Source organism: Propithecus coquereli, unplaced genomic scaffold (genome assembly GCF_000956105.1).
Source record: "Propithecus coquereli isolate 6110/MARCELLA unplaced genomic scaffold, Pcoq_1.0 Scaffold153, whole genome shotgun sequence".
Lineage (NCBI taxonomy): Eukaryota > Metazoa > Chordata > Mammalia > Primates > Indriidae > Propithecus > Propithecus coquereli.
In genome coordinates, this window is record NW_012139747.1 from 4,229,345 (window position 1) to 4,247,873 (window position 18,529).

General features: G+C 39.5%; 1 protein-coding gene across 1 annotated transcript in view; it reads left to right on the forward strand.

The window, feature by feature from the left end:
• The window catches only part of MACROD2 (MACRO domain containing 2), a 2,082,072-nt gene that overhangs the window by 1,504,184 nt on the left and 559,359 nt on the right, over window positions 1–18,529 (forward strand). Inside the window, 1 exon segment of the mRNA XM_012640501.1 lies at window positions 11,779–11,809. Coding sequence (XP_012495955.1) covers window positions 11,779–11,809 — 31 coding nt within the window.

An 18,529-nucleotide genomic window follows, 5' to 3' on the forward strand; every position in this document is an offset into this window, starting at 1 on the left:
TCTTCTGTTTGAGGGCACAATTAATGCTGTTAAGATCTGGCAGGTAGCACCTAGAAGGGTTTTCATATTGTGTTGATCTGAAAAAGAATTCTCATCCCTAGTCCTGTCTCAAGGACTGAGGATGTTCAAGACAGTCTTCTCTTCAATTCTTCTTCCCCCCTGACCTCCCTGACTCTGCTCTGCAGTGAAGAGTGCTTGGAATTTTGAGTCAGAAGATCAGAGCTTCTGCCTGATCTTTTCCTCTTTACCACTGTGTGACTCTAAGGAGGTTACACACAGGTTATTATCCCTGTCTGGGGATAATAATGATAATGATAATAATAATACCTCCTCTCAATCTTACTTGGTTATTATGAGAGACAGCAAAGCCCATGTAAAATCATCTGCAAGCTGTAGAATTTATTCAGTGGTATCTTCCTTCCTACCTGTTTTATGAAGCCACAAGAGGTGAAGAACCTGATAGCCAATGCTTCTGGGCACCCTGGTATCCTGTCCATTTCTAAATCTCTCCGTAAATATGTGTTGAATACATATTATCTCTCTCCCTTCTAAAAACTGTGCAGTTTGTTAGCAGACCATTAGTGAAGACTGGAAGAAGACTTGAGACACAGAGTTGGCTGGGATAGAGTTGAGTTACTATATATAGTGCCCAGTCCATAGAGTCTTAGAAAATATCACCTCACCACTCAAGTGTCCCAAGGCTTTTGGGCTACTTCTCTATGAGACTATCTGTGTTTGTTGCTTTGTACTTGTTTGTTGTTAGTGGATTTTCTTAAATGTTTCCTCTGGAAGTCAGACCTTCAACTTTCTACTTAAGAGTTATATGAAGGTACAACTGATTATGAAGGAAGCCAAGGATTGACTCGAAACCACGAATGCATAATAACCCCTCCTTGGATTTGTTTAACAGACCTTTACATGGTGCCCATTCTGTGTGGGGGCTTGCGCCAGACATGCAAGACATAGAGTCCCGAGGGACACTCTCTTCTCCTTATGGGGCCACTCCCTGAATTTTCTCCCAGTTGTATATTCTTGGCAGCCTCTCCTTAGCTTTAAGCAGGTTTCAGTGGGCCTTTCTTCTTCCTTATGGCTTTACAAGGATTTACGTGCTTTTCTTCTCCCTCTTCCCAAGACTGAATGGACTTGACCAAGTGCTCTGTTTCCTCTGAGGTGCTCTCAAAATAACCCCCAAGGCTTATTTCACTTTGAAAGTTCTACTGCCAGAAACACCAATAACAAATGTCTTAGGTTGGTTCCCCAGAAGCAGACTTTGAGATGGGGATTTATGGGAAAGGGATTTATTAGGAAGTGGTCCCAGGAAATAAACAGGTGACCTGTGAGGAAGTGAGAATGGAAGGGAAGAGTGGGTATCAGATCAAATCTCAGGAAACTGTCCAGTCCCATGGTGATGTGATGCTCTCCTTGCTTCTCCAGTGAAGATCATACTTCAGCATTGTCCCACCAGGGCAAGGGCACAGGAGTATTTCTTCCCTGCCATGCCTTCTCCATCAGTCATGGTAAAGGGCTGCTTCCCTGGCGGGTATTTGATTCTCAGACGCCTCGCTCTCTGCGTGTACTGGAAAAGTAGGTTCCAGCATCTCAGGGGGGCAGTCCTGTGACAATCACTCTGTGTAGGGCATATCATGGACAGGTGCAGGGGAAAGGTAAAGGATGGGGCACCAACTGTGTCCCTTCTAGTCATGCCAAGGAAAGCTCCAAGGTCCATTTGTCCTCCAGAGCTCCTGCATAGGGCCCTGTGCTCTCAGCCCTCATTTCTGCATGCATGGGGCTTCTCATTGTCATTTAAACCCTTTCTGCCAGGAAGGCCCCTCCTCGCAGGCTCAGTTAGGCCTGGCAATGGCCATGAACTGTGGGCCTTTCAGTCTCAAGTGGGTAATTTACTTCTCACTGGATATGAAAAGATTGGCTCTTCTCTCTGTTTCCCCTGGGCTCTGTCTACATGGCAAAGTCACCTAAGGGCCTCCCTCTGCACTCCCCTCTTCTTAGTGCCAGGGATGCAAAATGTGCCTAACTCATGTACTTATTATGAGGCAGATGGAGAGGGGATACTTAAGAAATTAGAGGTGATTAAGGTCATTGAAAAGTTACCATTTTAGCAACATTTTCTTCCAGTAGGAGCTTTCATATTGCACAATTGGTTTACTGTTAGTATGAGCAGGGATATTTCTTTGTTTCTTTGTTTTGTTTTATTTTATTTTTTTAATCTTTTTTTTTTTTTTTTTTTTTGCCCTCTTTGCTTCTACATAAAAGGAATTTACAGATCTAAACATTTTGGAATGTTTAGAATGCACATTCTCTTGGGTTCAGCAGGTTTATGGAGACCTGTTCTCGTTTTCACATATGTATAGTTTACAGTAAAACATTCCTACCAGTCACACAAGCAAAGTCAGGCAAAAAGCAAGTTCTTCCTTTTGCTGGTTCCAACATTATGCATCCTAATAAATTCATGGTGGAACTAATCCAGATGTCTTCTTGGAAAATAAAAAGTTTGAAAGAGGACTGCTACTATTCATGGCTATGTAATAGTTTGTTTTATACTGCGTGGAGTTGAATAGTTATAAACATGAAAGCAGCTGGCAATAAATGACTTTATGACAGCTATTTCGAAGGTATAATGAAGAAAACAAAAAGAAACCAAGTTATTGCTTGTAATTATGGTGCCTGGGTGAGCTTGCACAGTGCACTCCAAACACTTCGCTGGCCTTCTCCATGTGATCTCATTCACAATCTCCTATGAATGACCTTGGTCTGAAGGTTATTTAGCCTTGGGAGTGGGGAGGTGCACTTTGATAGTGTTTGCATTTTTGAATGCAGCTTTTTAAGGAGACAGTATCCATTCGCTATATCCACCCATGTGGTGGGGACAAAAATGGAATTATTGACTCTTCTCCATTGTTGAAGAGATTTTACACTGAAAAAGCTTTTAGGAGGAGTAGTGTGATGTATTTTCAAAATTTTAAATGTACTTTTCCTTTAGTCCAGTGATTAATTGGGTTATTTTTATTTCTAGGAATGGCTCATACTAGATTACATTAAGAATAAACATCAAGAATGTTGGTTGCAGGGTTGTCTGTTATAGCAAAATTTACAAACAACCTATATGTTCATCAGTGTAGCAACAGTTACATAAATATAGTATAATCGTGCTATAGAATAGTACGCACTCATTAGAAACATATGAGATAGATCAATATACACTGACATTAAAAGTTCTCCAAGACCTAGACCAACCTGAAAAGACCAAGACCTACCTGAAAAAAAAGTTAGTCACAGAACTAAAACACAATTATGCTTCAGTTTGTAAAGAAAAAATACATATGACTATGCTTGTATATGTCATAATCATTTATTCATTCATCCAATCAACAAATATTTCTTGAGTTCCAGGCATCATTCTAGATGCTATTGATATAATAATAAGCAAAACACTGGTCTTCCTGGGAGTTTGCATCCCAGTTGGGGGACAATCAATGAGCAGACAACAGCAAGTCAGGTGGTGATAGGAGTTGTAAAGAGACACAAAGCAGGTTAGGCAACAGACAGTAATTTAGCTAGAGGCCAGGGAGGGCCTCTGTGAGAAGGTGACAGTTGATCAGAGATCTAAAAGGACAAAAGGAGAAAACCAGGTGAGTACTTGGAAAGTAGAGTATGCAAGGCAGAGGAGACAGCAAGGCCAAAGGCCCTGAAGCAGAGTCATGCTTTGTGCATTTGAAGAACAAAAGGGTTGGGGGGAGTAGCTGGAACTCCTGAGCAGAGGAAACCTGAAAGAGATGAGGGCTTGGAGGTCCCCTGCCTGGGTCATGACATGGATTTTTATTGAGGTTTGATGAGAAGTGATTAGAGAGTTGAGATGAGGAAAAGGACATGATATTATTTAGACTTTCAAATGTAAATGAATGGAATGGAAGGGTGCTCTCCCTCCTCCTGACAGTGATGCCCTGGGGGAGGATGTTCTATTAATAGTTGAGTGGCTGTAAGAGACCTTTCTCACTGCTGTCTGCCTACACCTGTCTTGTTTAAGCCTTGTATTCATGTATTGTTTGTGTAATTAAGAATTAAAGGCAAAAAATAGAATCAATTACTCTTTATAAAAAATAATAAATAAATCTCTTAGTATTCCTTTCTGTGACCTTGGGCAAGTTTCTTTTCTTAGCTTTACTCCCCTCCATGTTTATAAAAAGGGAACAATGTGTTCTTTATCACAGGCTTGTTCATGGGAGTTAATCCGATACTGCACATAGAGCTCTTAGCCCAGTGCTTGGGACATTGCAGTGATCCAGGAAAGGACAGCTATTGCTGCTGCAGTGCTGCTGCCTGGCATATCCCAACACTGGGAGGCGTTCAGGATGCTATAGAATTGCCTGTCTCTCCGTCACCTTTATCCTGAGCTACAGAGAAGGAGAAGAGGCTGTTTCATAACATCACAGAATTTAATGAGCTAATAAGCCCTCCAGTCTAATTCTGCTCCTTTAAAGATGGGGAAACTGAGGTTCTGAGGGGATATACTGTTGCCTCTCAGATCTAAGGCTAGTGAGTGACCTTGACTTTTTGCCTTCCACTTCGAATCTGTATTTACTGCATCCAAATTTTCCTCACTTTAATCCTTCACATCCCACCATATGATTTACCTAGTATTTAATTGACTCCTTTAAGTACTTTTATTTTCAAAGGAAATTTTATATCATCATCATAAGTAGATAACCAATGTTCCTTATTATAAGACATTATAATAACTTACAGTTTTAGAATATTGATATCACTGCCCTTGCTACAGTAATGCTATGTGACAAACTACTCTAAAACTCAGTAGCATGCAATGGTAAGCATTTCGTGCTCACATGGCTATGGGTTGGCTGGAGCACAGCTGATCTGAGGCTGGGTTTACTTCAACCACTCCACTTGTCTCTCAGCTTCCCTGAACCAGCAGCTATATGAGGCATGTTCTTCTCAGCTCTCCTTCAAAATCAGAAGTGCAAAAATTCAAACCTAAATGTCATGTCCACTATTATCCCATTGGCCAAATCAAGTCACATGTTCAAGTCCATCATCAGTGAGACAAGGAAACATATATGCCCTATGTCTCAGGTGGCTTAGGCTGCTGTAACAAATAACGCAGACAGGGTGGCTTAAATTAAAAAAAAAAAAAAAAAAATTATTTCTCACAGTTCTGAAGGCTGGGAAGTCCAAGATCAAGGAGCAGGCAGGTTTCGTGTCTAGAGAGGGCTTTCTTTCTGGTATGCACACAGCCGTCTTTCTGTACCCTCATATAGTGGAGAAAGAGATCACCTCTCTCCATATAAAGGCACTAATCCTATCACGGGGGCTCCACCCTCATGACCTAATCACTTCTCAAGGCCTCACCTCCTAATGCCATTATATTGGAGATTAGGTTTCAACATATGAATTTAAGGTGGGCACGTTCAGTTGATAGCACCCCTCCTTCTCCACAGTGAGTGTCTGAGTCAGTTTAGGCTGCTACATCAAATTACCACAGACTGCATGGCTTAAACAACAAACACTTATTTCTCACAGTTCTGGAGGCTGAGAAGTCTGAGATCGGGGTGCCAGCATGGTCAGGTGATGGTGAGGGCCTTCTTCCAGGTTGGAGACAGCCAACCTCTCCTCATATCCTCACATGGAAGGAGGAAGAGCTAGCTAGCTCTCTGGCTTCTTCTTATAAGGGCACTAATCTCTCTCATGAAGGCTCCACTGTCATGACCTAATTACCTCCCAAAGGCCCCTCATTTAAGCTCCATTACAGTGGAACCAGGGCTTCAACACATGAATTTTGGGGGCAACACATGCAGTTTATTGGAAAGTTCACTAATAGTTTAGATATAGAGTCACTATATGACCCAGCAATTCTACCCCAACATATAACCTGGAGGTTTGGAAACAGGTGCCCAACAAAAACTTGTACACAAACATTCATCGTACCGTTATTCACAATGGTAAAGGATGTAAATAGAAGGAGGGATGAAGACTTAGGAAAAATAAGGCTGTATATTGCAATAACATGTAAATATTACATGTAAAAGGGCCAACTGTTTGCCACCTCAAATATCTTCCGTACTCCTAGAGTTAGGCATACGACAGTGTGAGAAACACTGAAGCACGCTGCATCCTGGATAAGGGCACCGTGGCACGACCCACTATGATGATAACCAGCAAAGACAAAGAATGGTACTCTGAATTTCATTGCTTTGAGGAAGTGCATTTTTTCATATTCTAACTTCTATGCAAGTAGGATGCCTCTTATACTCAGAGTGTTTTTCAATCAAGCATAGTTGTGATGAAGTTTCACTGTCTGTACACATGTGCTCTTGCTTGCCCTGCCTGGTAGATTGACTAGACAACTGCGACTCCTTGAATTTCAGCCAGCCGACCAACTGGAGGCCATGTGGTGGAAGTATGTGTCTTGGCTGTTGTCTGAAACCCTTCATTGGCAGCCCTGGCATGAGCAAAGAAGGAGTTAGCCACAAAACTTTCAGAGAGGGTGGTAGAGGCTTTATGAAAAGTCCACAATCAAGATCAAGTCCTTGTTAAGGACTGGACCAAGAACACCATTCTTGGGAGGATAAAAATAAAATATGTGCATAGAGGAAAGTAAATCTCAATGGAAATCATGTGGGGGTGAGGTGTGGGGAGGAGGAGATGGGTGAAAACCTACCTAACCGGTACAATGAACACTATCTGGATGATGGGCATACTTTTAACCCTGACTCAAGCCTTACAAAAGTGATCCATGTAACCAAAAACATTTGTATCCCTGTAATACTTTGGAAAAAAAGAAAAACAAAATAGTGGAAAATTCATATCTGAATTGAAAAGTGATGAAGAAGTACTGGAGTCTGAATGTAAGGAAGTTTTAGGATTTATCTCCTTTTTAATTTATCTCCTTTTTATCTATGCTCTAGAGAGAGAGATGCTTTAAGAAATTATCTAAATAGATAAAAAATAACAATTTCAATGAGTATGCAACAAAAATCCTAAGTGATAAGAAAGCCTGTGAAATTTTAACTTGTAGAGCTCTCTTTTTCTTAGTGGTACACAAAGTAACACAAAATAATGGTGTTTCTTACAATTGACAGCATCAATTCAGTGAAATGTGATACATAATTAAAAACACTTAAATGGCAGGTGCACCAGGTAGCATGGTTTTGCTTGCACATAATGGGAAATCTAACTAAAACTGAATAAACAAGAAGGGATATGTTGGCTCAGCAATTGAAAGATTCTAGAGGTTGGGAGCACTTTACATTTCGTTTACATCAACGCGTCAGTGATGGTCAATGAACTCTCCGTCTTTCTATCCCTATGGCTAAAGGCAGGTGTGTGCTACTTACTTAGGTCAATCAACACCTTGTGGAACTGAGGGTGGTGTCAGTTTCACCCAGATTACAAGGCTTCTGTGTAAGAGTGGATGACTAATAAGGAGGAGAGAGAAAAATTCCTACTTTGCAGGAATGCCTACACTGAGAATCAGGCCTCAGAGAAAAGCAAGTGGTGGTTATGATGTTGGCTTAAGGTTTAATGCATTAATTTAGAGACACTGTTAGAGTCAAGACAGAGAAGACTGAGGAACATTTCCTTTCTTGCTCTTAAATTACCGAGACAGAAAGAGAAATGGAGACAGACATTCAAGACGATGGGAGACAGAATCTACAACTAAAAATTTCTATGTTTTTGCAAATGTGCTTGATGCCAACATGGTGGGCTAAGGGAGTATTTTCCATTTGGTGACTCAATCTATAATTTCACAAAGGAAAAATTCTCTCTCTATTCTTAAGTCAAATGATTTTTTTTTTTCCTCTCAAGAAAGTAAGTGTATGCTGCTTTGGGAAAAACTGCCTAAAAGTCAAGTACTATTAAGCAAATTTCTGATGGTTATATGGTCAGACTTGATTAGCATTGAGTCTTCTTGGTCCTGAAATTTGCCAGAAGAATAATCTGGAGCCTTACAAACCAGGTTGCTAAAGTCATTCTCCAAATATCTATAGGTGATTCCTGAGCTATTATATGTGCACTTCAAATAAACCTGGTCTGGGTTTTGGTACAATCTATCATTCTTTCACGAGAGAGGATTTCTGTGGAAGGTAGTTATGTTAAATACAACTTTAAAATACAGAAATCCCATGCTACTCACTTCTGGTGGCCCCATCAGAAATTTATTAGGGCAAAGAACACAGACTCTGTGCTGCAAAACCTTTAGTTCGCTTAGTTTTCTTGTTCATTCACTTTTTCTCAGTCTCTCTGTTTTCTCCCTCCCTCCCTCCGTCCCTCTCTCTCTCTCTCTCTCTCTCTCTCTCTCTCTCTCGTAATAAAGTGATTAATGGAGGGTACTTAAATGAATTATATGCAAAGTCATTTTATGTAAAATGAATTTTTCCCCATAATACTGTATTTCCATCTCTGCTTTATCATGGCCTTTTTCTTTGAATTAATGCAATAATATTACCAAAGCCACCCTCCGTTACACTACCGTTTGCCTTCACATTCAAGGCAACGATGTCATTTTCAGATGAAGCGATTTGTCCTTGTTAAAACAGACAAGGCAGTTGGTACATTCAGACTCAATTCCTAAGTTGCATGGTTGACTCCAGGATAGAGCTGGAAGCCGAAGCAAATGAAAGTTTGCATTAACTGTTCAGTATGTTCTTTATTCTGCTAGATCTAATGGAAGAATGACTCATATCACTGGTCCTAGAGGGAAGCAGAAGAGAGTGAGCTCAGATTAGTTCCCCAGGAAACAGACTCTGAGACAGTTTAGGGTGCTGGATATTGATTAAGGAATGCCCTCAGAGTTAACACCTAGGGGAGAGAGAAAAAGGACTCTGGAGTGGGCTAAGGGAGAAAGTGAGCTGGATGCAGGCCCAGTGATGGCCCCTGCTGACCCCATGGGGAGCTCTGGAGTTGGGAGAGCCCTTCAGTGTTGCACTGATTGAGCCAAGATGGCCAGGCCTTTGCACGCTTCACTGCTCAGTTATTGGTGTGGGCTGTCCTGGGAAGAGGCATGATGCCCAGTAAAGCAGCTCTTTGCAGCTAAGACAATCCCTAAAAAAGGTTGACAGTTGGAGGCTGTCTGCTAACAGCACTCCTGGGTTCTAGGTCCTAGACTCTAGGGCAGTGATTCTCAGCCAAGGGTGTTTTTACCCCCAGGGGTCATTTGGCAATGTCTGGAAACATTTTTGATTGTCACAACTGGAGGGATGCTACTGGCGTTAGTGGGTAGTGTCCAAGGATGCTGCTAAATATCCCACAATGCACAGGAAAGCCTCCAAGAACAAAGAATTATCTGGTTCTAAATATCAATAGTGAAAAGCCCTGCTCTAGAGCAACAAGCCCTCCCTGAAATGGAACCTGGTGGACATCACAGCATCCATTCCAGAAGTCATCATTAGTTGATACAATACTACTTGTCAGACACAATGCTCTGTGTTTGTATTCCTCTTAACCCTCTTACAAACCCTCTGAGGCAGGTATCATAGTTTCCATTTACTCATGAGGAAGCTGACTCTCAGATGACTTAAGGAAACTGCCCCATACCACCAACCGGAAAGATACCAAGTGGGATTTACTGTGGACCTGCTCGTTGAAAATATTGTGGTATCTTCTGACTTTTCCTTTGAAAAGCTCAAAATATGCCCCTTTGGCATATTGACTATTTTGAATTAAAGGCACTTAAAAAAGAGCAGGTGCAAGAAGAGCACCCTGAACTTCCTTCTTAAAGTGGGAGAGGAAATTCCCATGTGAAAGATGTCCTCCCTATACCCGAAGGAAAGTATCATTGTCATCAGCAAAGATGGAAAGTTGAGGCCAAGGGAAATCTCCACTGACAAACCTTGTTAAACTAATTCTTACCTTCCTAGTCACTTTTCCACCCAATCAAGTACACTAGCCCAGGGCCCTTTGCCTCGCCACATTTTCACAACTTATTACTCTTTGTCCAATTCCGTATATAAGAGCTCAACTCTAACTGCATCTTTGGGCCTTGATTTCTGTATGAAGGCTCCAATGCCACATAAAACTTGTGTTAAATAATTTTTGTTTGTTTGTTTTCTCCTGTTGATCTGTCCTATGTCAATTTAATTCTCGGCCCCAGCTGAAAAACCCTAAGAGGATAGAGGTAAAACTTTGCCTCTCCTACCCCTGGATGGCTCGATGCAGCATTTCTCAAACCTTTCTTTTCCTCTAAACATGAGATGGATGATGCTCATTTGTTTAGTTTTCTCCCGTGGAATTCCTGGGGCTTGGGCTGTAAATTCACATCTATCTCACTTAAAAGACACAATGGAACATGAGCGACGTGGCAAAAATTATAGGAATGACCCCGAATCCTCTCTAATTTGTATTTTTAAGTGGACCATTTCTCAACGCTGAGCACTTACTGCTAGTAACAAATTGCTTAAAAGGAGCTTGCAGTTGATTTTCATACTGAGAGTAAGACCTGTTGGTGGTCTTGGTGAATGCTTGTAGAGAGACTACAATATTTTCAGAATTTGCTTTATACTATTGCTTCATATATAAATATTATCCTGTATAAATTCATATAAATAGTCGTATCATTAATTCCCACAGCACATTTCTATGTGGTGGGCATTATCATCTTCGTTTTACAACTGAAAGTCTGTGTCATTAGATGATTGAGTCATTCGAGAACATTCTTCAGATCTTATTGGCACTTCGACGGCCCTGGGAACCAAAGCATTAACTCATTAATTTAATTTAAAAAATAGCATCTACTGTGTTCCAGATAGTGTCCTATTTTCCCATTGTAAACAGTAGCATTTACTAATAAAGATTTCCCACAGGAGCAGAAAAAAAGCATCTATCATTTTACAGGGACATAGTTGAGCTTAACAGAGTCTATTATTACTTTCCCGAAAACAAAAATCACATATTTTAACCCTTTTAATGAGACATCATGTAAAGGAAATAGACATATAGTCTGTAATCATGTTAAGCAAAATATTAATAAAATACAGTACACACTTAAGCCAAAGATATAAAGAAAAAGGACTTAGATATGTCTCAAAAAAGCTTATGTATCGTATACGTCTATTTTAAATTTTGCTGACATAAAGAATGTGCAGCATACAATTTACATATAAGAATAAAATATATAACATCTTTATTATAAAGTTAAGTAGCTAATTAATTCTCACAAAATGCTTTTGTTGAATTTTACCTAAATTTTATATCTGTAGCCAGGCTGTGGTTTCAGTTGTCCCATGACCTGGGTCATGCATGATGATGTTTCCAGATTCAAGCCACCAATGCAGCATCACGTAACATGGGGCTGGGCAAATGCACAGGAGACACTGTTAGATAGTATTCCACCATACACATACAAGAGATGTAAATAATCTCAAAAGCATAAGTAATATTAATAGTAAAAAATATGGCAAAGTAATTAGAAAGTGATGAGTTCTGACTATTGGTTATCTTTGCTTTGATATAATTTATTTCACTGTAGGTTTATGTAATTTAATTTCTTAATAGTAACTGTTTAATAATTGGCTCACATAATTCCTGAAAACTTAGCAGTTGGTTCTTACAAGTTGGAATAATTACTGGTATGGAACAGTTTTCAGTGATCAAATATCCCCATTTCCAGAATGTCTCCTACTCCAATGCATAGCTCTGAGTATGTAAGCAGAGGGCATCCCATTATCAAGCAAAATAGATGTCAAGATAGATGATCGCAGGCAGAATTGTTCTTTAAAATTTATTGTTATTTTTGTGGTTTATTCACAGGCATTTCCCTGCATCTCAACAGGCATTTATGGTAAGTGATCTAGCTTTCCATGATATTTATGTTTCTTTATTTTGTTGTTAAATGCAGGCATTAAGTGGAAAAAAAGAGGTTTTCTGATGAATATATTTTGCTGTGTTTTGAAAAGACTCAAAATGCAGGTCAAATTACATGAAGGAATTTCAAGAGGCTATTCATATTCCTTTGTGTTCTTGAATTTTGTTGTACTGGATATCATGTGAAATGATTTGATACATGGTGGCTTGATTTCTGTTGTTAGGTAAAAGTTTCGGTTATAGTAGGATTGACATTTAATATTGTTTTCTTTCATAAAGTCAAGTTATCTCTCTCAGAAAAAGCACAGTATATATAGCATTATAACTAGCTTAGCCTTGTCATTAAATGTCATTATTTGTTGCAATTTACAAAGTAATAGAAAGATTTAAATGCATACAAAGACATATATCTGTATCTTCATTTTTTTCTAAATCCAAAGAAGTTGACTGCTAATAAAAACAAAGAATTTTAATAAACTGCAAATATTTTTTCCTGGTTTTAATGGATTGTTTTAAGTAGTGACTGCTTCACTTATAGATGGAAGCAAAAGGTTTTTTAATCACTTGTTTTCACTAGCCTAAAACTCTCTAATAATCTTCCACCTATAAGAACATTTTTTTCATATAACTAATAAGTCTGTTTTAGAGTATTAAGGTAAAATGGAATGTATTTGTAATTTTGGGGTTTTCTTTTTTTTGGTAGTTCTTATTTTTATTTTTTATTCTTTAATATATTTTAAATTGTACATGATATTTTTGTTTTTCAAATTATAATGTATTTATTCATCTTTATGTCTAAAAGATATATATAATTTTTAATTTCAAAACTTCTACGGATGTACAAACACTAGGGTTACATCTATTGTGTTTGCACCACCCGAGTCAGAGCTACAAGCTCTGACTTGGCCACCCCAGAACGCATGCACTGCACCCATTAGTTGTGAATGTAACCTACATCCACCTCCCCCCTCCCACCTGCCCAATCCCCAATGAATGTTACTTCCATATGTGCACATGTGTTGATTAATTAGTACCAATTTGATGGTGAGTACCAATTTGATGTGGTGCTTGTTTTTCCATTCTTGAGATACTTCACTTAGTAGAATGGGCTGTAGCTCTGTCCAGGATAATATAAGAGGTGCTAGATCACCATTGTTTTTTGTGGCTGAGTAGAACTCCATAGTATACATATAGCACATTTTATAATCCACTCATGTATTGATGGGCACTTGGGTTGTTTCCACATCTTTGCAGTTGTGAATTGTGCTGCTATAAACATTCGAGTAAAGATGTCTTTGTTATAGAATGTCTTTTATTCCTTCAGGTAGATGCCCAGTAATAGGATTGCTGGATCAAATGGTGTTCTATTTTTAGTTCTTTGAGGTATCTCTGTACTACTTCCCCCAGAAGTTGTACTAGTTTGCAGTCCCACCAGCAGTGTATGAGTGTTCCTATCTCTCCGCACCCACACCGACATTTGTTGTTTTGGGACTTTTTGATAAAAAGCCATTCTCACTGGAGATAAGTGATATCACATTGTGGTTTTGATTTGCATTTTCCCAATGATTAGAAATGTTGAGCATTTTTTGTATGTTTGTTGGCCATTAGTCTATCCTCTTTTGAAAAATTTCTGTCCATGTCCTTTGCCCAGTTTTTGATGGAGTTATTTGATTTTTTCTTACTGATTTTCCTGAAGTCTGTATAGATTCTTGTTATTAGCCCTTTGTCAGATGTATAGCATGCAAATATTTTCTTCCATTCTGTAGGTTGTCTATTTGCTCTAATGATAGTTTCTTTGGCTATGGAGAAGATTTTTAATTTGATCAGGTCCCATTTATTTATTTTTATTGATGCTGTGATTGCTTTTGGGGTCTTCCTCAAACATTTAAGGGTTTTCTGATCCAAATAAAATAGACTACTTTCTTTCTGGACTTAAACTTCTCATGTGGAGGCTCTCAGCTGGAAAATAAAATATGTAAAAATCTAAAACAAAAAAATTTAGATGCATTACTACAAGGGAGGGGTACCTAGATTGATGTCAAAGGTAGGAGATTGATTTTTCCTTAATCTGGTATTTCTTTTGAAGGTCTTGGTCAGAATAAAATGGAAAATGTAGGCCTGAATAAAACTAACTGGGGAAGGATTTGGTCACACTATTTAAAAATGTATGGCTAGGCCGGGCGCGGTGGCTCACGCCTGTAATCCTAGCACTCTGGGAGGCCGAGGCGGGCGGATCGTTCTGAGCTCAGGAATTCGAGACCAGCCTGAACAAGAGCAAGACCCCGTCTCTACCAAAAAATGGAAAGAAATTAATTGGACAGCTAAAAATATATGTAGAAAAAATTATCTGGGCATGGTGGCGTGTGCCTATGGTCCCAGCTACTCGGGAGGCTGAGACAGTAGGATTGCTTGAGCCCAGGAGTTTGAGGTTGCTGTGAGCTAGGCTGATGCCATGGCACTCGCCCCAGGCAAGAGAGTGAGACTCTGTCTCAAAAAAAAAATAAATAAATAAAAATGAAAATGTATGGCTTCCCCTCTTCCTCTCCAGATTCCACTACAGCCTGTCTCTGTAGAAACAGAGTGGACACTGGGCTGGAGGGGGCTAACTTAGACCATCTGCACAATTATCCCCACCATGGCCATTCTTTCTGCCTCACAAATGCCCAGTTAGAAATCAAATATTTGCTTAAGGAAGCATTATGTGCAAAGTTTTGCCTAGTAAAGATCCCGACTCTTTATTTTGCCTTTTCTAGAGTCAAACCAGACTCCATTGCAAAAATGGTTTTTATTTTGAGCATGTTCTTTCATCCCATCTTGATTTTCCTTGACAAACAAACAAAAACCCAACTGCTTAAACCGATACTTTGCACATCATTTTCTAAGTTTATTACCTTCTCAGATGGTTGATGTCTATTTTGTTTCTGAGACTCTCATGGTGATGTGCAAAGAGCTTCAAAAGGGCAGTTGATCTAATATGATATACTAAAAAAAAGAAGGCGAGTGGTGGTAGAGAAAACCAGAAAAGTAAAGGAAGATAAGAAAGAACCATAAAATTAGAGGCGCCAGAGTGGATAGTAAGAACTAACTCAAATCTGAAGTGAATCATGGTCAATTTCAATTCCACAAGGGCAAGGGTTTCACCCTAGGGAGAGTAGTATGGCTCAAAATATAACAACTAATTCAGGACTCCATTGTGACAAATGAGAGGGAAACATTGAAAACTGTCAGGTAGAGCATTAAGCGAGAGAGTCACAGTAAGCTGGCATGGAGGGCTGTCACCAGGCAAGCTGAGTCATTTTCACAATGCTAGGTCCAAGAATATATTTCTTAAGTCCCGGCTACTTTTCTCTTTCCCCTCTATATCTGGGCAAATTTAAAAGTGAGGCTGATACCTACAAGGTCATGTGCCACGTTGCCTTTGGTTAGCCCAAATGGATGCTGAGACCTACGTTTCCTTTAAGCTCCATAACATCCTGTTTAAGTAACTTTTAGATTACTCCAAGCCTCTGTAGTTTATGAACCGTTCTGCATTATGCAACCTGAAAAGTATTTCACTTGTCCCTTGTGAAGTTAAAGCTTTCTTCTGAGTCCTTAATTCCTTCCCAGGACTCATATTTTATTCTGCAGAGTTGTTTTCTTGCTGTTATTTAGAGCCCAGCTCCTCCTCCTCCATTAACCAGGTAAGTTTTACTTTTATCATTATTTATCAGGATTTGAGATAATACTTTATTTAAAGAAAGTGGTCAACAATTAAAAAGAAAAATTTTAAAAAGCAAGCAAACACAACACCCAATGCTTTTGTAAATCATGCTTTAGTGGATTTAGAGCAATTTTTCAGAGCAGTTTCCTGGTTCCACTCCTTACCCTTCCCATTCCATATTCCAAATGTTGGTAGACTAATTTCTCTGAAATACCTCTTGGTGCATGTTTCCCATCTGCTCAGGAGCCTTTGATCATATTCCATTACTTGCAGGTTAAAGTTTATTCTTCCTAGCCTGAGCAATGAATATTTCATGTGCATTTTTCTAAACTAGTGCTTCCAAAATTTGTGAAAGTGAGGGCAAAAATAAAAAATCTGCCCTCAAGGATGTGAACTTCTGTGCTAAGAAATTAACATATACCTTTGACTTTGCATCTTTCAAGGGAGGATTTAGTTTGCAGCATTTCTCAAAGTTATTTGCTCATGAAAGTGATTATTTTCTCAATCTTTCTCTGGACTAGTGTTTTCTTCAGAATATAGTTTGAGAAACTTTTTGGCACCCACTCATCACGAGCATATCTTCTGTGACCTACACAAAATCTGACGAATCTCAGAACATGTCATATACATAACAAGGTCCAATCCTGGGTCTCTTCCTGAAATGTACCTCTTACATCCCTGCACGCACACCAAACTCACACACACCATCACCACCACCACTCTCTACCACACGCCCCAAATAAAAACACACCATGCATATTTAAACAGTTGAAACTTAATCTCCAGGAGGTCTTCCCTGAGTATTGCAACCCGTGGTGGTCGTTATACCTTCTGAAATCCTTCAGCATTTGCACCTGGACATATTTATCAACTGCTTCCTCATATTACTCCATAGATTTTTTGCTTATATATTCTGTGCTCATAGCCAATTTGGAACTGAAAGACCAGGGATTCACTTGTGTGTATTCTTTGTACACCCAGTGCCTAGCAAAGCACTGTGTCTATAGGAGAAGCTAGCAAATATTTGCTGTTATGGCAATGATAGTAATTGTAACTCAAATTGTGGCCTAATTAAAGACATAAAAAACAGAATTGTTGATTGGCAAAATAACAGAGAAAGCTATTCAGCTGATATTTTTTAATGGGCAAACATCTCTATTCTAGGGAAAACAAATGTGTTTTTTAAAAGCACCCTCAAGCTGGAATTGGTATTCGTGGGCCTGGCAGTGTCCACATTGACAAAGGTAAAATGGAAACTTGAGAACTTATTCAGTTAGAGAGCCAAGCTGAATAGAGCACTTTACTTCAGTTAAGTGAAAATGCATTTGGGGTTTATTATGGTCCCTGGGACAATGGTTAATCAGGAACATACTGGTCAGTTGGCCAGCCATGAGAGTGGCCCTATTCTGACATCTCCCAGCATGCTCTAGACCCAGCTTCCCAGCAGCTGTAATTTCTCAGACACCTGTTTGCTTTGGCTTTACCTTCACATTTAGATTTATGGCCCACAAATCTACAGTAACCCTAGTTCCACTAGAACAAAATTTTGAGTATGGCGGAACTATCTTTTGAAGGGATTTGATAATTTCTTCACCAAGATGATCTCCCAGGGTAATTTCAAGCGTGAGCATTCCCATTTCATGGCAACTCAGACATTACCACCGCATTCGAAATGTGCCTGCAGCGTCTGACCCACCACGAGTACTTTGGGGGTATCCAGAGTCACAGCAGAAGCTGAATCTTCTCATAGCCTTTCTTCCACTCCTCAGCCTTGTGGAGACAAATGCTCCAATGTAACAACACCAGCTGAACCTTTTCGCAAGACACAGCATGAAGAATAGTCACCAAGTGATTCAACCTGATTTAAGGAGGAGACATGATGGGACCAGGCCCTGCCTCCTTTGAAGTTCTCCTGGAAGACAAACCAGACTTTTCCACTCTGACTTTTAGCAAACACTGTTGCTGCTCCAGTGTAATGTTTCCAGGATGCTTCCACAGGGCACCAGACCTCCTGCTCACACTCAGGATAAAAAGCTCCATTTGGTAAAGTACCAAAGAAAAGCCTGTGTTACTTTTGGAAAAATAGAGCCAGATGAGGCTTCTAGGGTTTCTAAACCCCCAGATTCCTGTTAAAAATTTGAATTGGCCTCTAAACCAGTCTCAGGAGGACATATTTGAACTTCCCTGATGGACATTTCAGACCTAATGCGTGCTTTCTGCCCTTTGAGCCTGATTTGGACACTCTGGTGCTAATAAGTTTAACAAAAGAGGCTAGACATGATACATGGAAATGGAATTTTTACTGAGAAGTGAATGGCAAAAATAATTTTAGTCCATTTTATGAGAGTCAATATAGTTAACAGAAATGAAGTCCAGGTGGAAAAGTCTATTCTTTGAGTACTTGAAAATTTGGAAAATATTCTCTCTGGAGAAAAAGAAAAAACTCGAAGTTTGCTTTCCAGGTATTATACAAAGTAGCATATTTAGAGAGGAAGGAATTTCAGACACTGAGTTATTGGCTGGGAATCTGAGGAAAAATTTAAGTGTAGCATAACTTAGCTGAAGCAGCTCCGCTATTTATTCATACATATTTCTGTTATCAAAGTAGAAGGCTTGTTTCTGTCAAATCACCTGGCTTCCCTCTGCTCTCCACCAAAAGCTGGCAGGCCACAACTTTCTAACTGAATCCCTCATTTGCATTCAAGTTTGTTCTTCTGCTTCTAGCTGGTAAAAAGGAGACCAATGCGATGTTTTGTTAACCTTATATCTACTTGGCAAATATTTTTATCAGTACATCTGTCTAAATTCACAGACATGACTTGGAAAGAAATCAGGATGTTCTCCAATGGCAATGCCAAGGGCATGCCCTCCATCAGCGTTAAATGCTGACAGATTTGAGAAGGTGTGACAACCGTCACTGTGCAATTCTGGGCTTGCTGGAAGAGTTATCTCATGTAATGCGTTGGGAACAAGAGCAAAATTGACAAAAATATGCAC